Genomic DNA, 23,682 nt, shown 5'->3' with positions numbered 1-23,682 from the left:
GCAGGTTTAATCAAGACATTCAAGAGAGTATTTGATACTTACTTAAACTGAAACAATCTCACAATTATGAGGAAAAGGCAGGAGAATATTACTAAGTCATAACACTCTTTTTCAAAAGACTGTGCAGATGTGATAGTCTGAATGACCCCCTTTTGCACTGTAACTACTGAGAATTTTGCCCTCAACGTGCTATATTGCCTACATGAAGGTCTCAATTCCCACTGACTAGCAGTCAAGTAGAATCATCCACCTGTGAACAATGAAAAAGCCCAGTTCAAAAATCATTCCCTAAACCGAAATCATCCTCCCCAACCACTTGAATTTTAACCAGTCTTTGCAGTGAAAGTTTGCAAGAGTTACAATCAAATTGCCAAAATAACTCTCACACCAGAGTACTAACCCCAACTGCAAAGAACAACAAAATCATATCAGGTGCCATCAACTTTGCAAACTTCTCTTATATATCACACCCTCTGTCCAGCAGGGAGCAAATATCCACCATATATAAATTTGCCTTCATGCTTGGAGCTAAGTAATGAACATCTGTAAAGTAGGTCAAACAGCTTCCACACCAGAAACATACAAGCAAATTATCTGCAGAACATACATCAAACTGTTGGATCATATCTACAGCTACACCTGTAGCTACAAAAGCACCTGCTCACTAGCTTCCAAACCTCCCAGCCTGAAGCGTAACTGAATAATCTAGGTAGCTTTTCTTGCCAAATACCAATTGACAACATGCCACACTTCGCTTATCATTCAGATCACTGCCTACCACGAAGTGACATGCATCAGTTACATTAAAGATGATTCAATGTAGCTTATATATATTGCTTTTTATTCAAATGTTGAAACCTGAAAATGTAACATTTGCCCTTCTTTCCATAAGGTGATCAATTGGGTTAATGGGCTGAGGACTGGCAGATGATGTTTAATTTGGATTAATACAAGGTATTGCATTTTGGTAAAACAAACAAGGACATGACTAGTACAATTGATGGTAATATCCTGAATTGTGTTCTAAAACAGGGAGATCTAGGCGTTCAGGTACATAATTATTTGTAATCTACACCACAGGTAGATAGGGTGGTTAAGACAGCATTTAGAATGCTTGTCTTCAATGTTCAAACCTTGAGTATAGGAGTTGGAATGTCATGTTGAGGTTGGTAAGACATCTTCTGTATTGCTATGTGCAGGAAGGATATTATTAAATTGGAGAGGGTTCAGAGAAGATTTACCAGGATGATGCTGGGAACGGAGGGTTTCAGTTATAAAAATAAGCTGGATAAGTTGGAACTTGTTTCATTGGAGCATAGGAGGTTGAGGGGTGACCTTATACAGGCTTATAAAATCATGAGGAGCATTAATAAGGTGAACAGCAAGGGTCATTTCCCTATGATGGGGAAGTTCAAAACCATGGGGGCATATTTTTAGGGTGAGAGAAGAAAGTTTTAAGTAGTACATGAGGGGAAATTCTTTTTTTTTAAAACAGTGTGGTTTGGGTGTGGAATGAACTCCAGAGGAAGTATAGATCTGAGAAACAGTTACATTTAAAAAAACATTTGGATAAGTGCATGAATAGAAAAGGTTTGTGGAGATATGGACTAAACGCAGGCAGATGGGACTACTTTAATTTGGTAACATGATCAGCATGGACAATTTGGACCGACGGATCTGTTTCCAGCTGTATAACTCTGACTCTTAGATCTTGTGGTAAATTTTCTTCTCATACAAAAGTCATTATTTGAAAGATTTACTTAAATTGAATTAACTGGCTATAGAATAAATACTAGGATAATGGTTGCAAATGTAACAGTAAAACTGAACAACTGATTAACAAAAGAACATCTTTGCTCATTATTTGTACAGCAATGTGGGGAAGAGGTATGTCTGATACTGTTTCAGTGTAGGCATAATCCAAAGATCGTTTCTTAAATTTATTCACAGGATGTCATCATCATTGCACTGCCATTGCCCATCTAAATTTCTCTGTAGGAAATGGAGCTGAGCAGCCTTCTTGAAACACTCCAGTTCTGTGTAGTATAGGTACACCCACAATGCTGTTAGGGAAGCACTCCCAAGATTTTAATCCAGCAAGTGAAGAAAGGCAATATAGTTCCAAGTGATAGATAATATGATATTAGGATGGGTGGTTGGGGAGGGGAGCGGATGTTCTTCCACGTATCTCTTGCCCCTGATCTTCTAGGGTGTAGAGGTTGAAGAGCTGAAAGGAATTATCAATGCAGTTTGGAGAGTTGCTGCAGTGTCTGTAGTAGAGGAAGTAAATGTTAAAGACAGTGGATAGGGTACCAATCAAATAGGGGTGAAAATGTGTTGCTGGTTAAAGCGCAGCAGGTCAGGCAGCATCCAAGGAACAGGAAATTCGAAGTTTCGGGCATAAGCCCTTCATCACCAATCAAATAGGGCCTGCCCTGAAATGGTGACCTCGGACTAAAACGATTCACCTCCAAAATCCATAATCAGTTTCTATTACAATTTGGCATGATTCCAATGAGCACAGTTTTCTACCCCAATTCCCACTGACTCCAGTTTTGCTAGGGCTCCTTGATGGAATGTGGGTTTTATGTCGAGGGCAGCCAATCTCACCTCAAATGTGGAGAGTATTTTTTGTCTATGTATCGGTGAAGGATGCAAGGACGTCTGGAAACGAGTGGTCCTAGCAGAATCCAAACTGATTAGTGAGCAACCAGGTTGTCGTTAAACATGATGGTCAATTATCTCTTCCATATCTTTACTGATGATCAAAAGCAGACTGATACGTTAGTAACTCACCAGATTGTCTTGTCCTGCTGTGTGCACACAGGACAGACCTGGGCATTTTCCAAATCACTGTGTACAAGCCAGTATTATTATTATATTGGAACAGGTTTGGTAACTTTATGCTCATTCTAGAACAAAAGTCATTTTAGTTCTATTGACAAAACCTTAGTAGTATCCAGTGTCTTTGGCATTGAAAAAATAGAATAAAAATGCTGATGAAATGTTATTAACTAAAATGTCTACCTATCTCTCTTCATAGGCACTGTCTGATTGGCTGAGAATCCAAAAGCTTTTTCTTCTTTAGATTTTGAGTATCCATAGAATTTTGTATTTGTGTTGACCATGCTTGTGTTGTAAAGGGAACAATTACTTTGTACATGACACACTAGCACCATCTAGTGGTAAGCATGTACACACATACAATGAAGATAGAACTTATCAATGGAAGAGACAGGTTGGAAAATTGTGTTTAAATGCTCAGACACTCAGGTTGTTTAACATTAGCAGGGCATTGGCCTAGACTACGTTGTCATAACCAAACACTTCCAAGTACGTCAAATATTTCACAAAAATAGAATCAGAGAACAATATTTTCACCCTACCACCTGGACCGGCATTATCAATAGCTGAATGAGTAGAATAGGATTTTACTGTACAGCCCCACTTGTGAATTTGGTTGCTAAACTTGGTTCAACTAATCTTGATCAATGTTTGAATTCAAAATAAGAATTTCAAACCAGAACTCTCAAAAATTAGTGAAAGAACCTCAGCAAAATTTTGGTGGATATCTGGGACCAGCTCACATGTCCCATCTGTATCCACTGCTATTGGACAAAATTTGCATTGCAAGTCCTCCTGAAAACAAAATATTACAATTGATGGAATAATCATCTAATAATCCACAAATTATGAAAGAAGATTAAGTTAGCTATACAGAAAAACTATAAGTATGTACCTTTGGTCTGCCCAAGTTTCAAAGGAGGTTTGATGTGGACATGCTGGTGATGGACTGGGGTGGACAAAGTTAAAAATCATACAACACCAGGTTATAGTCCAACAGATTTATTTGGAAGTACAAGCGCTCATAGTGCTGATTCTTCGTCAGGGTAGCTACCCTGACGAAGGAGCAGCACTCCTAAAGCTTGTACTTCCAAATAAATCTGTTGGGACGATAACCTGAGGTTGTATGATTTTTAACTTTGAGAAAGTGAAGACTGCAGATGCTGGAGATCAGAGCTGAAAAAATGTGTTGCTGGAAAAGCACAGCAGGTCAGGCAACATCCAAGGAGCAGGAGAATCGACATTTCAGGCATAAGGGCTTATGCCCGAAACGTTGATTTTTAACTTTGTCAAAGAACGTTGACTTTGAAAATCTATTTCTTGCTAACTATGCTAGCACAGTATTTTATTGGGTATCATGCTACATGACATTGCATTAAATTACTTGGACAAAGCACACTTAAATATCATATGCATTTCCTCCATTGTTTAATAAATGTGGTTTTCCAAAAGTATCATAGTTAACTTTATTCTCAAATTGTGATATAGTTCTTTTTAAAACAAAGCTCAAATTGATAATAACTGTATAATATAACTTATTTCTGGAAGGTTTTACTAATTCATTCATTCCTTAGGTTATTTTAAAGAGTAAACAACAGCCACTGAATCTTGCTGCATAGAAGGGAACCATTCTGCCAACATGCCTGTTCTTTGAGTTGTCCAGTAAGTTTCATTCCCCTGCTCATTTCCCATTACTCTCTAAATTTTTCCTTTCAAACATATATCCAATTTCCTTCTGAAAAGGGGAGATCCAATCTGCTGCCATCACCTTTTGAATCAGTCTCTTCCTTCAGGCAGCATTTTCATTGTCCAAGCTAATCATAGCTTAGAGGTGTGTGGTAAGCTATGACAATAATGTGTTAAATAGAGAGTCAAGCCTGAAAAGCTCCCTCACTTTGTATGGGTATAGAACCCCTTCCAACAGCTTAATTTAGCACCACAAATTGTCAATTGACCAATGATGCCCTCCTTTAGTCAGTGCATTCAAAAGAAATCTATTTCATCAAGTACCAGGTAAATAACTTCCCTATCTTTTCAGAAGATGTACTATTATACAAGATTTGAAGAAATAATGGGTGAGAAATATTTTCTGAGTTTACAGACCAGAACTGAATCAGATGAACATCAATTTCATACAGCTCAGATGTCATATAGGACAGGTGAGAGTCAGAGAAGGACTGTCCAAAACAACCAACATCTATTATGTCTATCAATGCCTGTCAAGTATAGAATTCATCTTTATTTTCATGATAATGCCTTCCAAATACCAAAATCTGCTTCAAATAATCAGAATTCGGGGTGACACGGTGGCTCAGTGGTTAGCACTGCTGCCTCATAGGGACTCAGGTTCGATTCCAGCCTCGGGTGAACGTCTGTGTGGAGTTTGCACATTCTCCCTGTATGTGCACGGGTTTCCTCCGGGTGCTCCGGTTTCCTCCCACAGTCCAAAGATGTGCAGGTCAGGTGAACTGGCCATGTTAAATGGCCCATAATGTAGGGTGCATTAGTCAGAGGGAAATGGATCTCGGTGGGTTACTCTTCGGAGGGTCGGTGTGGACTTGTTGGGCCGAAGGGCCCGTTTCCACACTGTAGGAAATCTAATCTAATCTAATTCCTTTTCTCTGAGCAAGTTTCATTCAGTTTAGTAGTGATACTATGGCTAATATAATACTCATTGTAATATCATGTAAAATGTCTCTTATATTAAAGCAGAAAAAAATTATCCACTGAATTTCATCCCATTATGTAGCTTTCGTCATAAACTTATTAAAAATAGCAATCTTTCAAGATGAGTTAATTCATAAACGTATGTTTACTTAGCTAATTTTATATGCCTCTCAGTAAGAAACTTCCTCAAACTTGTGAATTCCTAACTCATGAGAATACATTTTGCAATCACAGTTGATAGTGACATATATAGCGACATTCAAGTGCCTTGACTGGATGAATACAGCTTCAACAAGTCAAGTTTGACAGCAAGAGTAAAGCAGAACAATGAGTGGCACCTCACCCATCATTACTAACACTTATCCCTCCACTGCCAACATTTTGTGGTAACAATGGGTGACATTTACAAAGTACTCTGCAACAGCTCATCAAGTTTCTTTTAACATCACCTTTCAAACTTCTGACTTCTACCACTTAGAAGGGCTACCGGTGCATGGAAACCATAAGTTGCAACATGCCTGCCAAGCCACACACCATCCTAACTTGGAACTTAATCAACTTTCCTTCAGTGCTACTTGGTCAAACTCCTGGAACAACCTAACAACATTCTTGTTGTACCAGCACCACATGGACAGAAGTAATTTTAGTTCATCATCATCTTAAGGCAATTAAGGATGTGCAACAAATGCAAGAATCATAAGTTATGTCCACATGCCATATTATTTTTAAAAAGAGGTTATAAAGCTGAAACTTAAAGCACATCCTTAAAAACAGAGCAATGAACATCTGTTACAAACACAGTCACCTCATGTTTTGTAGAGCAAGCTAATGTCTTTAAAATGGACACAAATAATTTTCCTAAATGGCTTTCAGAACCATATGACTTCTCCTGTGGGTTCAACTGTAGCCAAAGCAGATTGATTCTTAATATAATGCAATCTATCACAAACAATTAAACATTGACTCTCCTGCTCCTTAGATGCTGCCTGACCTGCTATGCTTTTCCAACACCACACATGTGCAGCTGTTGTGTTTGATTGTGATAAACATGATGTTGGAAAGCCACGCAAATGAAAGCCATCTGAACACCATGACAGAGACACTGAAACAAATGCTCTCAACAGGGAGAGAGGGTAAGGCATTGACAGAAAATGAGCTAAAAGGTCTGCTGATCTGAACCAGATTGCCAAGAGTCACAACCCACACAACCATGAAAATAAAACAAAGGAGAATTCAGTCACTCACTCCTAAAAGCTGAATTCACCTGTGGGAACACCTACAACTATCTGACGATAGAAACCATCAAAGCTGCTGGGGCTGACTTCAAATTTCAAGCCTTCAAAAAGACAATCATCAAACAAGTCTACAATATTGAGCCTAATCAGATTTCTCATTTCATTTCAAAAGGCGTAAACTGTCCTCATCCACCACCACCACCACCCTCCTTTATCTGGCCAAGGGAGTCCTCACTTTCAACAACTTTTCTTTTAACTCCTCCCACCTTCTTCAGGTAAAAGGAAGCCGTTGCTGGGTCCATGGAACAATACTTTTCGACCCTTACCCACTCTTTTCTCCGATGTATTGATGACATAGTCAGTGCTGCTTCCCTGTCTTGTCCAGATCTGGAAAAGTTTACCAATTTAATTTCCAAGTTCTACCCTGCTCTCACCTTCATTTGATCCAGCTCTGACTCCTCCTTTCCTCAACAAGTTTGGTTCAATTTTGAGGATTACCTGGCCACCAAAATCCACTGACTCCTAGTTACCTTGACTACATATTCTCACACTCTGCTTCCCAATCTTCCATCTCATCTGTTCTAATGGCACCAATTTCAACAAGGGGGGACCTCTGAAATGTCCACCTTCTTCTCAGCTGAGAAATTCCTCCCCACCTTCATCATGGCTTCGGGTGTGTTCAATCCATATCCTGCACTGCAGCCCTCATTCCCTCTCTTCCCTCCCATAACAGCAATATGTTCCTCCATTAAACAGGATCATGGCTGATCTTATCTTGGTCTCAACTCCACTTGCTTAACTACGTGTCAAGCCTTTATCCCACTTTTTATCAGAACATATCTATTTATTTCTTGAATCTGTCGACTGATTCTGCCTCTACTGCATTCTGGGGCAATGAGAGCCACAGATTCACCACAAGCAGAGAAGTAGTTTCTACTCATGAAGTTTGAGGCTACTTTCTCGCACATTATAATTTATGACTTCTTCTTTGGTACTTCCAAAAGGGGGAACATCTGATCAACATCCACTTTATCAATCCCCTTTAGCATTTTATATACCTCAATTAGAACTCACTCATCATTATCCTGAACTTCAAGTACAAGCCAAAAGCTTTTCAACTGCTCCTAGTGTGACAGCCTTTTAATCCCTGGGAATCAACTTGGTGAACATTCTCTGCACTGCCTCCAGTACCAATTCATCCTACATACCCACTTTTTGAGATTCATGCACAATGAAGTCCAGATCCCTTTGCATTGATGCATTTTGAATCTCCTTCTTATTTATACAGTAATATGCCCACTATATATGCCCTTTCAAACTCCATCTGCTTGATTCTGGCCCATTCTCCTAGCCTATAAATATCCATCTGTAAACTCTATCTCATCACTGCCTGCTTTCCCAGCTATCATCTGCAAATTTTGCTGTTACACTCTGTCCCTACTAGCAAATCATTTATGTAGGTTATAAATCTTGGAGGTCTGAGAACTGAACTGAACCCTGTGACACCCCACTACTACCACATCACCATCCAGCGAAAAGACCCATCTATCCCAACTCTCTTCTTTCTGTCAGTCAGCCAGTCCTTGATCCAAGCCAAGACTCTACCTTTAACCCCTGGGATCTGATCATCTGGATCAGTCCTTTATGCAGCACCTTCTCTAATGTCTTCTGGAAGTCAAGATACACATTTACCTAATTCCCATTATCCACCTTGCTGGTTACATCCTCAGAGAACTCCAGCAAGTTTATCAACTATGACTTGCCCTCATGAAACCGTGCTGACACTGGTGAATTCTGCTTTATTTTTCGAAGAGTTCAGTTATCTCCACCCTTAAGATTGACTCCAGCAAAAGGTCAAACTAACTGGTCTACAGTTTCTCACTTTTTGCCTATCTCCTTTTTTGAATCACGGTATCACACTAACATATTTTCAGCCAACTGGTGTCTTTCCAGATTCCAGGGAATTTTGGAATACCATTACTAATGCATTCACTATTGCCAATGCCATCTCATTTTATATTTTAAGGTGCAGGACATCAGGAACCGGGGACTTATCTGACTTTAATCCAGTCAGTTCACTTGAGGAGGGCTTATGCCCGAAACGTCGAATTTCCTGTTCCTTGGATGCTGCCTGACCTGCTGTGCTTTAACCAGCAACACATTTTCAACTGTGATCTCCAGCATCTGCAGACCTCATTTTTTACACTTAATACCTTCTCCCTAGTTATAGTAATTTCATCAAGTTCCTCTGAAGTCTTTAGGAAGGAATTATTTCACTGAAAACAGAGAAAATATTGGTTTAGTGTCTCTGCCATTTCCGAGTTTCCCATTACTACCTCGCCATTTTTCGTCCTCCCCCACCATCTCACCAGCATTCGAATCCATTTCCACCACCTCCAGTAGGATGCCACCAGAGACATATTCCCCTCCCCTTCTTGTCAGCCTTCTGCACGGACCATTGCCTCCAGACACCTTTGCCCATTCCTCCACACTCAATACCACCTTCTGGGTAATGCAAGACAGAAGACGAAAAAAAATTGTGGTTGTCAGAGCTGCTCCTTTTTTGAGGTATTTTAGTTGTTGGAGCTGATTTTGTCAAATTGCAGGAGCAGTAGTTACTATTTTATATGCTGTTGCTTTGTTTTAGAACTTTGGGGGAAAAAAAATCAAAACAACAGCAGTTTAAACAGAAGGAAGGGAGACAATGGCAGAGACTACATGGTTGGAGTGGGGGATGGGGGGGGAGCGGGAAGAGAGAGAGCGCGAGAGAGCGAGAAAAAGAGAAACCTACACTGCTGTCCAACACAGCAGAAAATCTGCCTTTGTTGTTTTGAGTTAAAGTGTCTCTGGACATTGGAGTGCGTCTAAGAAAAATTAACAAACAGCAAAAATCACAGCAGATCTTGGATGAACCTGTGTGGGACAGCTCACAGCACAGGAGCATATAAGTGCATGACTTCTAAGTGTAAAGTTGCTTTTTTTTGTAAATCTACAATAGTGAGTTGAGTAGGTTCTTTTTGATTATGTGTTTTATGGAGATCTGTCTCTTGATTAGGATTTAAAAATATAAAACATAGGTACTAAATTTTCCTGAAGCAGTGTTTTTTTTACAGCAGTGAGCCTATGCTATTTTCTGGATCTGCTGACTGTTCAGGTGCAAAGAAGGCCTCTAGTAGAGTGATGTGCCCTTCCTGTCAAATGTGGGAGGTTAGGGGCGGTTTCCATGTTACTGATGATTATGTCTGCAGGAAGTGTGTTTAGTGGTGAATCCTATCAGATCACAAGGAATCGGTTGGAATGGAATTTAGAGGCATTGAGGAATTTGCAGAAGCTTGGGGGTGTGATGGACGGCAGTTATAGGAAGGGAGGAAAAATTGCAGGTAGGGGGAGGGAAACAGGTAGTGCAAGAGTCTCCTGTGGCTATTCAAACAAGTACTCTGTTTTGGAAAATGTAGGGAATGATGGATTCTCAGGGGAAAGTAGCACAAACAGCCAAGTTTCTGGTACCAAATCTGGCTCTAACGTAATGAGGGGTACGTCAGGTTATAAGCGATCGATTGTGATAGGGGAGTCTGTAGTCAGAGGCACAGACAGATGTTTCTGCAGGCAAAAGCGAGAAATCAGAATGGTATGCTGTTTCCCTAGTACCAGGATCTAGGATCTCTCAGACATAATGCAGAATATTCTCAAAGAGGAGTGATATCAGGAGGCTGTTGCACACATTGGAACTAACGACATTGAATGGAAAAGGATGAGATTCTGAAAGGAGAATGTAGGAAGTCATGCAGGAATTTTAAAAGGAGGCCCTTGATGGTAGTAATACCTGTATTCCTCCTAGTGCCACAAGTTAGTGAGGGTAGGAATAAGAGGATAGAGCATATGAATGCGTGGTTGAGGAGCTGGTGCAGGGAGAGGAAGGCCAATTTCGATGGTATAAGGCAAGAACTTTGAACAGTTGATTGGATACGGATGTTCGCAGGTAAACAGATGGTTGGAAAATGGGAAGCCTTCAAAAATGAGAACACAAGTCCAGATGTAATAGATTCCTGTTCAGGCGAAAGGCAAGGCTGGTAGGTGTAGGGAATGTGGGATGACTAGAGAAATTGAGATTTCGCGTAAGAAAAAGGAAGCATATGTCAGTATAGACAGCAGAGATTGAGTGAATCCTTAGAAGGAGTATAAAGACAGGAGTATGCTTAAGAGAGAAATCAGGAGAGCAAAACAGGGACACAAGAAAGCTTTGACAAATAGGGTTAAGGAGAATTCAAAAGGATTTCATAAACACATTAAGGATAAAAGACAGAACAGAACCCCTCAAACATAAGCAAGGCAGCCTATGTGTGAAACTGTGAGAGATAGGAGAGATATAGGATGAGTATATTGCATCAATGTTTACTGTGGAGAAAGACATGGAAGATACAGAATGTAAGGAAATAAATGGTGACATCTTGAAAAATGCTCAGACCACAGAGATGGTGGTGCTGGATGTCTTAAAATGCATAAAGGTGGAAAAATCCCCACAACCTAATCAGGTGTGCCCTAGAACTCTGTGGGAAGCTAGTGAAGTGATTCCTGGGCCCCTTGTTGAAATATTTGTATCATTGAAAATCACAGGTGAGGTGTCGAAAGACTGGATGTTGGCTAACGTGGTGCCAGTATTTAAGATAGATGGTAAGAAAAAGCCAGGGAACTTTCGACCACTGAGCAAGTTGTTGGAGGGAATCCTGAGGGACAGGATTTACATGTATTTGGATGGGCAAGGACTGATTAGGGATAGTCAACATGACAGAAGGTGGTGGGGTATTGCTATTCAGACTGGAGGACTGCGACCAGTGGTATGCCACAAGAATCGGTGCTGGATTCACTACTTTTCATCATTTATATAAGTTATTTGGATCATTAGGGGGTATTGTTAGTACGTTTGCAGATGACACCAAAATTGGAAGTGTAGTGGACAGTGAAGAAGGTTACTAGCGGTGTACCACAAGGATCTGTTTTGGGACCATTGCTTTTTGTTATCTTTATAAATGATCTAGAGGAAGGACTTGAAAGCTGGGTAAGCAAGTTTGCGGATGACACAAAAGTCGGTGGAGTTGTGGATAGTGAGGAAGGAAGTGGTAGGTTACAGCGGGATATAGATAAGTTGCAGAGCTGGGCGGAAATGTGGCAAATGGAATTCAATGTAGCTAAGTGCGAAGTCGTTCACTTTGGTAGGAATAACAAGATGATGGATTACTGGGCTAATGGTAGGCTACTTGGTAGTGTGGATGAGCAGAGGGATCTTGGTGTCCATGTACACAGATCTCTGAAAGTTGCCACCCAGGTAAATAGTGCTGTGAGGAAGGCATATGGTGTACTGGGCTTTATTGGCAGAGGAATTGAGTTCCGGAGTCCTGAGGTCATGTTGCAGTTGTATAAGACTCTGGTGCGGCCTCATCTGGAGTATTGTGTGCAGTTTTGGTCGCCATACTATAGGAAGGATGTGGAAGCTTTAGAACGACTGCAGAGGAGGTTTACCAGGATGTTGCCTGGAATGGTAGGAAAATCTTATGAGGAAAGGCTGAGGCACTTGGGGCTGTTCTCATTGGAGAAGAGAAGGTTTAGGGGAGATCTGATAGAAGTGTATAAGATGATTAGGGGTTTAGATAGGGTAGATACTAAGAACCTTTTACCGCTAATGGAGTCAGGTGTTACTAGGGGACATAGCTTTAAATTAAGGGGTGGTAGGTATAGGACAGATGTTAGGGGTAGATTCTTCACACAGCGGGTTGTGAGTTCATGGAATGCCCTGCCCGTATCAGTGGTGAACTCTCCTTCTTTATGGTCATTTAAGCGGGCATTGGATAGGCATTTGGAAGTTATTGGGCTAGTATAGGTTAGGTAGGATTCGGTCGGCGCAACATCGAGGGCCGAAGGGCCTGTACTGCGCTGTATCCTTCTATGTTCTATGTTACCTTAGAGTACAATGGGATCTTAACCAGATGGGCCAATGAGCTAAGGAGTGGCAGTTGGAGTTTAATTGAGATAAATGGATGCTGCATTTTAGAAAGGTAAATCAGGATAGGACCAATATACTTATTGATAAAGGTCCTGAGGACTGTTGCTGAACAAAGAGACGTTAAGTGCAGGTTCATAGTTCCTCGAAAGTAGAGTCGCAGGTGAAGATTAGAATAGGGAAGGTGGTGCTTTGGATGCTTTCCTTTATTGGTCAGAACATTTGAGCATAGGATTTGAGAGGTTATGTTGCGGCTGTACAAGACATTGGTTAAGCCATTTTTGGAGTATTGTGTGTAACTCTGGTCTCCCTTCTGTGGGAAGAATGTTGTGAAACTTGAAAGGGTTCAGAAAAGATTCACAAGGATGTTGCCAGGGTTGGAGGGTTTGAGCTATAGGGAGAGGCTGAATAGGGTGGGGCTGTTTTCTCTGGAGCATTGGAGACTGAGACGAGACCTTATGGAGGTTTACAAAATCATGTGGGGCATGGATAGGGTAATCAGACAAGATCTCTCTTCTCCTCCTCTTCCTCTTCCCCTCCCCCTCCCCCTCCCAGTACTTGACAATTAAAGGAGGCTACTGACAAGCTTTTGCAAATTATTACTTCAAGGATAAATCCAAGGACATGTGGGACGTGTGGCTGTGTCACATTACTACTTTCCATAGTATTCACTCAATATTTTCACATTAGATTTACAATATGGGACAAATGCTCCATTTATAGTGTCCTAGCGCATCATTGGATAACATTCAGAGTACTGCACCCTTTACGTGTATGACTCTGAATCTGGAACAGTTGCAGCAAAAGTACATTATTTTTTTGTCCATCCCTGGATGCCTCTGAGAGAATGATGGTGAACGGTCTTCTTGAACTGCTGCATTTCTTCAGGTTTTGACAAACACATATTGACCACTCCAGTATGACTTCTGTTCAAACGGAATTAAACATACAATCACATGTCTGTCGCTGGCTGACTAATCGGATTTGTCCCAAATCACACATGCTTGGTGTTCAGAAATCATACCAGACTCAAAAGGATAACTGTTTCTCCCTCCAAAGATGCCACCAGACCTGAGTTTCTCCAGTACTCCCCTGTTTATTCCAAGTACAAGTTAGTTGATTTTTTTTTTGAAAAGATATATTTGAGTCCCTGGCTAGCAAACTGCGATGTGTATTTTAATGGGGTATAAAATTCCATTATGAAAAAACTTTCATCAGTCACAGAAACCAAACGACCAACCAGCATTGTAAAATTCACAAAACATAACATATGTATATATGACATGAAACAGAAGCTCACCACTTTAATGGTACTCCTTCATACTCAAACCACATCTCTCCTACATCCTCTTGTCTCATTACTTTCTGGAAGTGCTTTTTAGCTTTGTCAGTGACCAGCATCAAATAACTCACTCTTGGTAACAGCAGCTGAAAGGAAATTCAGCAAGTTAGCACATTTCTAAGCTTGTAAACATGCCAAAGTCAGATTGGTTTTTATCATGACAGAATCATAGGACGTGAGGAAGGGAATTCTGTGGGAATGGGCAGTCAAAAATCTCTAAAAGTGCCAATGACATCTCTTACTTAGATGATCCAGAGAAACCTTTCTGAACAAGGGTTAATTGAAAATTCAATTTTACCCTTATCTGAAATAGTCACAGATGTCAATTTTTTTTAAATCACTTTTTTTCTAAACTGTTTTTTAAATGGAAGGTATAACCACGTGTACCTGTTCCTCCAGTCACAAAGTTGATCTTTCCCACATCTATTATGTTTGGTGTTGATCTTTGAGGCAATGAGGATCCCTAAGAGTACAGTTTGGTGAAAGCTCACTAATTTTCTTACACTCCTTTTGGAGAAACCTGGCATCTCACTCAATATTATTACATTCTTAAATTTATTTCAGTCTGTGCTGTGATTGCATATGCAGACAAGAAGCTTTGTATAAACCTTCTTTAGATGTTTCTCTGCTACAGGGATTCATTATGACAGTATTCTTAATTCCAAGAATGATACAACATGGGAAGCCTATTGTGCCAATATGAAAATGTTTCATTTAACCTAATTCTCCATTTCTCCTAAGTAAGCCAATTTTCTATCCTTGCGATCACGTCACACACAGCATGAGCTCTGATCTTGTGTAACACTATGTGCTACGTTATCAAATATATTTTTTGAAATCCAAATACTACTACTGGCCCCTCTTTATCAATCCTTATTACATCTTCAAAAGAACACTGATGTAGAACACTCAATCCCATTCCCCTGCCCTCTCCCTGTGACCCTTGATCCCATTATCAGTCATAGAGATGTACAGCATGGAAACAGACCCTTCGGTCCAACCTGTCCATGCCGACCAGATATCTCAACACAATCTAGTCCCACCTGCCAGCACCCGGCCCATATCTCTCTAAACCCTTCCTATTCATATACCCATCCAAATGCTTCTTAAATGTTGCAATTGTACCAGCACATCCTCCGGCAGCTCATTCCAGACACGTACCACCCCCTGCATGAAAAAGTTGCCCCTTCGGTCTCTTTTATATCTTTCCCCCAAGAATCTATCTCTGTCTTAAATGCACTCAACAATTTGGCTTTCACAACCTTCCACAGTAATGAATTCACAGATTTGAGACCTCCTGGCTGAAGAAATTCTTTTTCATCTCATGGCTGTTCCTTCATTGAGCCTATGCCCTCAGGTCTCACTATTTCCAACTGAATGGAAACTTCTTCTCCATGTCCACTCTAAGTAGGCTTCTTGGTATCCTGTAGGCTTCAATGAGATCCTTCCCTCATCATTTCCCCTCCCCCTACCTTGTCTCAGTCAACTCCCTCAACTTCAGCACCGCCTTCCTAACCTGCAATCTTCTTCCTGACCTCTCCGCCCCCACCCCACTCCGGCCTATCACCCTCACCTTGACCTCCTTCCACCTATCGCATCTCCATCGCCCCTCCCCTAAGTCCCTCCTCCCTACCTTTTATCTTAGCCTGCTGGACACACTTTCCTCATTCCTGAAGAAGGGCTTATGCCCGAAACGTCAAATCTCCTGTTCCTTGGATGCTGCCTGACCTGCTGCGCTTTTCCAGCAACACATTTTCAGCTCATCATTCCCAACTCCAAATACAAATCCAGAGTACTCAACCACTCCTTATATGACAAGGCCTTTATCCCTGGGATAATTTCTTGTAAACCTCTTCTCGACCTGTCCAACATCAGCACACTGCCCCTCAGATACAAGGCCCAAAACTGCTCACAACGTTCCAAATGCAGACTGACCAGAACCTTACCACCTTCAGCAATACACCTCTGTTCTTCTATCCAGCCATCATGAAATGAATGCTAACATTGCATTTGCCTTCCTAACTGCTGACTGAATCTGTGTAGTAACCTTAGGAGCCCTAGTTCAGGATTCTCTTAAGTCAATTTAAGATTCAGATTTCTGAAGCCTTTCTCCATTGAGAAAATAGTTTACACCTTTATTCTTCTTACCAAAGTGCATTTCCTCATACTTTACCATTTTGTATTCTTTGTAGTCCAAAGATGTGCAGGTCAGGTGAATTGGCCATGCTAAATTGCCTGTAGTGTTAAGTAAGGTGCAAATGTAGGGGTATGGGTGGGTTGCGCTTCGGCGGGTCGGTGTGGACTTGTTGGGCCGAAGTGCCTGTTTCCACACTGTAAGTAATCTAATCTAATCTAATTTGTCATTTATTTGCTCACTCTCCTAACCTGTCAAAGGCCTTCAGTAGCTTCCCTGTTTCCTCAACACGACCTGTCTCTCCACCTATCTTTTAATCACCTGCAAACCTAACCACAATGCCCTCAGTTCCTTCATCCAGATCATTCATGTTTAATACAAATAGTTGTGGTCTCAATGAAAGCAAATTACTGCACATGCTGGAATCTGAAACCAAAAGAGAAAATGCTGGAAAATCTCAGCAGGTCTGACAGCATCTGTAAGGAGAGAAAAAAGCTGACTTTGAGTCTAACTGACCCTTTGTCTAGGCTAAAAAAAAAGGGAGAAATAGGGAGGTATATATGCTTGGCTGAGAGAAGGTGAGTCATGGCTCCAGAAGCAAAGGTAGCAATAAAGAGGTGATAATGACAGTGTATAGAGAGATTATAGGGAGATTAGGAGCTGTGAATGACCAAGGCTAAAGCCAGTGCTATGTGACAAAATATGTGGAGGTTGGGGGGGGGAAAATGGGTGAAGCAGAGGCAAAATGGAAAACAGGGGAGAAGGGTAGCAAAGGGGGAAGAGGAGAGGAAAAAGGTGATGAGAGAGGGGAAGCGAGAGAAAGAGGGACAATTAAGAAATAAGAGGTACAGAACAGTGAAAAAAATATTTTAAAAAGATAAATAAAATAAATGAAATAAAATTACAGAGTAGAATGAAAACAGAGGGGTCAAACTGGAATAACCATCTGAAGTTGAAAATGTGTTGTTGGTCAGACAGCATCCAAGGAGCAGGAGAATTGATGTTTCGGGCAAGAGCCCTTCTTCAGAAATGAGGAGAGTGTGCCAAGCAGGCAAAAATAAAAGGTAGGGAGGAGCAACTTGGGGGAGGGGCGTTGGAAATGCAATAGGTGGAAAGAGGTTAAGGTGAGGGTGATAGGCCGGGGGTGGGGGGGGGGCGGGGAGGTCAGGAAGAAGATTGCAGGTTAGGAAGGTGGTGCTGAGTTCAAGGGTTGGGACTGAGACAAGGTGAGGGAAGGGGAAATTAGGAAACTGGAGAAATCCAAGTTCATCCCTTGTGGTTGGAGGGTTTCTAGGCGGAAGATGAGGCGTTTTTCCTCCAGCCATTGTGTTGCTATGGTCTGGCGATGGAGGAGTCCAAGGACCTGCATGTCCTTGGTGGAGTGGGAGGGGGAGTTAAAGTGTCGAGCCATGGGGTGGTTGGGTTGGGTTGGGTTGGGTTGGTTGGTCCGGGTGTCCCAGAGGTGTACTCTGAAACGTTCCGCAAGTAGGCGGCCTGTCTCCCCAATATAGAGGAGGCCACATCGGGTGCAGCAGATGCAGTAAATGATGTGTGTGGAGGTGCAGATGAATTTGTGGCGGATATGGAAGGATCCCTTGGGGCCTTGGAGGGAAGTAAGTGGGGAGGTGTGGGCGCAAGTTTTGCATTTCTTGCGGTTGCAGGGGGAGGTGCCAGGAGTGGAGGTTGGATTGTTTGGGGGCGTGGACCTGACAAGGGAGTCACGGAGGGAGTGGTCTTTTCGGAACGCTGATAGAGGAGGGGAAGGAAATACATTCCTGATGGTGGGGTCCGTTTGGAGGTGGCGGAAATGACGACTGATGATGTGATGTATATGGAGGTTGATGGGGTGGTAGGTGAGAACCAGTGGGGTTCTGTCCTGGTGACGATTGGAGGGGTGGGGCTCAAGGGCGGAGGAGCAAGAAGTGGAGGAGATGCGGTGGAGAGCATCGTCGATCACGTCTGAGGGGAAATTGCGGTCTTTGAAGAAGGAGGCCATCTGGGTTGTTCGGTATTGGAACTGGTCCTCCTGTTTCTTCCTTTCCCACCGTACCAACCAGTACCCTTCCACTGACACCCTCCTTCGACTGACTGAACTGGTCTTCATTCTGAACAACTTCTCTTTCCAATCCTCCCACTTCCTCCAAACCAAAGGAGTAGCCGTGGGCACCTGCATGGGCCCCAGCTATGCCTGCCTCTTTGTATGATATGTGGAATAGTCTATCTTCTGCAGCTACACTGCCACCACCCCCCACCTTTCCCTCCATTACATCAATGACTGTATCGGTGCTGCCTCGTGCTCCCACGAGGAGGTTGAACAGTTCATCCACTTTACCAACACCTTCCAGCCCAACCTCAAATTTACCTGGATCATCTCCGACTCCTCCCTCCCCTTCCTAGACCTCTCCATTTCTATCTCGGGCGACTGAATCAACACGGACACTTACTATAAACCGACCGATTCCCACAGCTACCTAGACTACACCTCCTCCCACCCTGTTCCCTGTAAAAACGCCATCCCATATTCCCAATTCCTTCCTCTCCGCCGCATCTGCACCCAGGAGGACCAGTTCCAATACCAAACAACCCAGATGGCCTCCTTCTTCAAAGACCGCAATTTCCCCTCAGACGTGATCGACGATGCTCTCCACCGCATCTCCTCCACGTCCCGCTCCTCCGCCCTTGAGCCCCGCTCCTCCACTCGCCACCAGGACAGAACACCACTGGTCATCACCTACCACCCCACCAACCTCCATATACATCACATCATCCACCGTCATTTCTGCCACCTTCTAACAGACCCCAGCACCAGGGATATATTTCCCTCCCCTCCCCTATCAGCATTCCAAAAAGACCACTCCCTCCGTGACTCCCTTGTCAGGTCCACACCCCCAAACAACCCAACCTCCACTCCCAGCACCTTCCCCTGCAACCGCAAGAAATGCAAAACTTGCACCCACACCTCCCCCTTACTTCCCTCCAAGGCCCCAAGGGATCCTTCCATATCCATCACAAATTCACCTGCACCGCCACACACATCATTTACTGCATCCGCTGCACTCGATGTGGCCTCCTCTATATTGGGGAGACAGGCCGCCTACTTGCGGAACGTTTCAGAGAACACCTCTGGGACACCCAGACCAACCAACCCAACCCAACCACCCCATGGCTCGACACTTTAACTCCCCCTTCCACTCCACCAAGGACATGCAGGTCCTTGCACTCCCCCATCGCCAGACTATAGCAACACGACGGCTGGAGGAAAAACGCCTCATCTTCCGCCTAGGAACCCTCCAACCACAAGGGATGAACTCAATATCTCCAGTTTCCTCATTTCCCTACCCCCCACCTTGTCTCAGTCCCTACCCTCAAACTCAGCACCATCTTCCTAACCTGCAATCTTCTTCCTGACCCCTCTTCCCCACCCCCACTCCGGCCTTTCACCCTCACCTTGACCTCTTTCCACCTATCGTATTTCCAATGCCCCTTCCGCAAGTCGCTCCTCCCTACCTTTTATCTTATCCTGCTTGGCACACTCTCCTCATTCCTGAAGAAGGGCTCATGCCCGAAACGTCGATTCTCCTGCTCCTTGGATGCTGCGTGACCTGCTGCGCTTTTCCATCAACACATTTTCAGCTCTGATCTCCAGAATCTGCAGTCCTCACTTTCTCCTAGAATCATCTGAAGTTGTTGAATTCAATGTTGTGGTCTTATCATGGACACCTGTGGAACTCTACTAGTCACTGACTGTCATCCTGAAGACAACCTCTTTATTACCACACTCTGCCTTCATGCCAGTCAGCCAATCCTCTACCTATGCCAGTACTTTGACCCTTACATCATGGCTCTTACCTTTTTTGGCAGTCTCGTGTTCAGCATCTTGTCAAAAGGCCTGTAGAAATGCAAACAGATCACATCCACTGGCTCTCCTCTGTCTAAATCGTTTGTTACCTCCACAAAGAATTCTAATAGATTTGTTTGGCATGACCTCCTCTTTACGAAGCCATGTTGACTCTAATCTTTTACAATGCTTGCAAATACTCCACAGTCTCATCCTTAATAATGGACTCTAAAATCTTACAAACAAGCGAGGTCAGGCTAACTGGCCTATAATTTCCTGTTTCCTATCACTCTTCCTTTTTAAACAGGGGTGTTACATTAGCTATTTTCCAGTCCTTTGGTACCCTTCCTGACTCCAGTGATTCCTGAAAGCTCACTAACAACATTTCTCCAATCTCCTTAGCTATCTCGTTCAGAACTCTGGGTGTAATCTGTCTGGTCTGGGCGATTTATCTACCTTCAGATCTCTCAGCTTCCCTAGTATTTTATTCATAGTGATGGTCACTACACTCACCTCTGCCACCGACCCTTCTGAAGTTTTGGTATACTCATGTTGCCTTCCACTGAGAAGACTAATGTAAAGCAACTATTCAGTATTCCACTGTTTCTTTGGTTCCCATTACTACTGTTCGAGTTTCATTTTCTAGCAGTCCAATGTCCACTCTGCCGCACTCGCTTACCTTTTATATATCTAAGGACTCCTGCAATGTTCTTTTATATTGCTAGTTAGCTTACCCTCATTTGATTTCCCTCCGCTAATTGCTTTCTTTAGATATCTTCTGCTGGCTTTTGAAGGCTTCCAGTAAAAAGTCAGGTCTGCAGATGCTGGAGATCAGAGCTGAAAATGTGTTGCTGGTTAAAGCACAGCAGATCAGGCAGCATCCAAGGAACAGGAAATTCGATGTTTCGGGCCAGAGCCCTTCATCAGGAAGGGAGGGCTCTGGCCCGAAACGTCGAATTTCCTGTTCCTTGGATGCTGCCTGACCTGCTGTGTTTTAACCAGCAACACATTTTCAGTTTTGAAGGCTTCCCACTAAACTTCACCACACCGTTTGCTTTGCCTTTTCTTTTGCATTTATGCTGTCCCAGACTTCCCTGGTCAGCCACAGTTGCCTCATTCTCCCTTTGTACATTTCTTTTTGGGAATGAATTTCTGATGTACTCTCCAGAATCTCCTGTCATTGCTACTCCATAGTCTTTCTTGATAGGTTCCCCTCCAATCAGCTTATCCCTTAGTAGTTACCTTTACTCAATTGTAATCCTGTTACATCTGCTTCCAGCTTCTCCCTCTCAAACTGCAAGGTGAATTCTAACATACTATGGTCACTGCCTTCCTAAGGGTTCCTTCATCTTTAGCTCCCTAACCAAGTCTGTCTCATTACATGAAATCCAAAACAGCCTGCTCCCTAGCAAGCTCGACCACAAGCTGCTCCAAAACAAAATCTAAGAATTCCTTTTCTTGGATCCGCGACCAACCTGATTTTCCTAGTCCATTTGCATATTGTCGTCCCCAATGACTATTATAATAGTACCTTTCTTACATCCCTTTTCCATTTACTCATGTATTGTCTGCCTCACATCCTGACAATTCTAAGAGGCCTTTGCAGTTCCTCAACTCTATCTACACAGATTCCATGCCTTGCAACTGTATATCATTTCTTACTATCAATTTAAATTTAACTTCTTACTAACAAGGAACCCCACCTCCTCTGCCCATCCTTTCAATTAATCCCCGAATATTCAGTTCCCAGCCCTGATCACCTTGCAGCCACATCTATGATACCCACAGTACTATACCTGCCGATTTCAATCTGAGCTGCAAGCTCATTTACCTTCTTTCCAACATGATGTGAATTTAAGTACAACATCCTCAGTCCTGCATTGACTGTCCCCTTCTCATAGTTGTCCCGATCTCTGCTGCGCCTCAAGTTAGATTCCTGGGCCTTTCCACACTGTCCTATTACTTGTTTTGGAAACATAAATAACTTCTGCTGAGCCCTCCCCCTATTTAATTTTTTTCATAACTTTCCATGCAACTGAACTTACCCCCACTATTTAGTTTAAAGCCCTATCCACACCAATCATGCACTTCGCCAGGTCTCTGGCCCCAGCATGATTCATGTAGAGTCCAATCCACTGAAACAGCTCCCTCCTTCCTTCCTCAGTACTGGTACTAGAGTCATAGAGATGTACAGCATGGAAACAGACCCTTCAGTCCAACCTGTCCATGCTGAGCAGATATCCCAACCTAATCTAGTCCCACCTGCCAACACCCAGCCCATATCCCTCCAAACCCTTCCTATTCATATACCCATCCAAATGCCTCTTAAATGTTGCAATTGTACCAGCTTCCACCACATCCTCTGGCACCTCATTCCATACACGTACCACCCTCGGCATGAAAAAGTTGCCCCTTAAGTCTCTTTTATATCTTTCCCCTCTCACTCTAAACCTATGCCCTCTAGTTCTGGACTCCCCGACCCCAGGGAAAAGACTTTGTCTATTTATCCTATCCATGCCCCTCATAATTTTGTTAACCTCTATAAGGTCACCCCTCAGCCTCCAATGCTCCAGGGAAACTAGCCCCAGCATGTTCAGCCTCTCCCTGTAGTTCAGATCCTCCAACCCTGGCAACATCCTTGTAAATCTCCTCTGAACCCTTTCAAGTTTCACAACATCTTTCCAATAGGAAGGAGACCAGAATTGCATGCAATATTCCAATAGTGGCCTAACCAATGTCCTGTACAGCCGCAACATGACCTCCCAACTCCTGTGCTCAATACTCTGACCAATAAAGGAAAGCATACCAAACGCCTTCTTCACTAACCTATTTACCTGCAACTCCACTTTCAAGGAGCTATGAACCTGCACTCCAAGGTCTCTTTGTTCAGCCACACTCCCTAGGACCTTACCATTAAGTGTATAAGTCCTGCTAAGATTTGCTTTCCCAAAATGCAGCAGCTCGCATTTATCTGAATTAAACTCCACCTGCCACTTCTCAGCCCATTGGCCCATCTGGTCCAGATCCTGTTGTAATCTGAGGTAACCCTCTTCGCTGTCCACTACACCTCCAATTCTGGTGTCATCTGCAAACTTACTAACTGTACCTCTTATGCTTGCATCCAAATCATTTATGTAAATGTCAAAAAGTAAGAGGGCCCAGCACCGATCCTTGTGGCACTCCACTGGTCACAGGCCTCCAGTCTGAAAAACAACCCTCCACCACCACCCTCTGTCTTCTACCTTTGAGCCAGTTCTGTATCCAAATGGCTAGTTCTCCCTGTATTCCATGAGATCTAACCTTGCCACTCATTCTTCCAAGGGGGACCTTGTCGAACGCCTTACTGAAGTCCATATAGATCACATCTACTGCTCTCCCCTCATCAATCCTCTTTGTTAATTCTTCAAAAAATTCAATCAAGTTTGTGAGACATGATTTCCCACGCATAAAGCCATGTTGACTATCCCTATTCAGTCCTTGCCTTTTCAAATATATGTACATCCTGTCCCTCAGGATTCCCTCCAACAACTTGCCCACCACCGAGGTCAGGCTCACCAGTCTATAGTTCCATGGATTGACTTTACTGCCCTTCTTAAACAGTGGCACCACGGTTGCCAACCTCCAGTC

At 43.0% G+C, this 23,682-nt stretch overlaps 1 protein-coding gene across 5 annotated transcripts in view; it reads right to left on the bottom strand.

The window, feature by feature from the left end:
* The window catches only part of atg5 (ATG5 autophagy related 5 homolog (S. cerevisiae)), a 283,848-nt gene that overhangs the window by 255,859 nt on the left and 4,307 nt on the right, over positions 1–23,682 (bottom strand). For all 5 annotated transcript variants that reach the window (XM_060849527.1, XM_060849497.1, XM_060849505.1 and 2 more), the window contains exon 3: positions 14,042–14,169. In XM_060849527.1, the coding sequence (XP_060705510.1) occupies positions 14,042–14,169 (128 nt within the window). The remainder of the gene's footprint in view (positions 1–14,041; positions 14,170–23,682) is intronic.

Source organism: Hemiscyllium ocellatum, chromosome 3 (assembly GCF_020745735.1).
Source record: "Hemiscyllium ocellatum isolate sHemOce1 chromosome 3, sHemOce1.pat.X.cur, whole genome shotgun sequence".
Taxonomy (NCBI): domain Eukaryota; kingdom Metazoa; phylum Chordata; class Chondrichthyes; order Orectolobiformes; family Hemiscylliidae; genus Hemiscyllium; species Hemiscyllium ocellatum.
The sequence above is the reverse complement of the archived record's forward strand: the minus strand, read 5'-3'. Positions and strand labels throughout refer to the sequence as shown.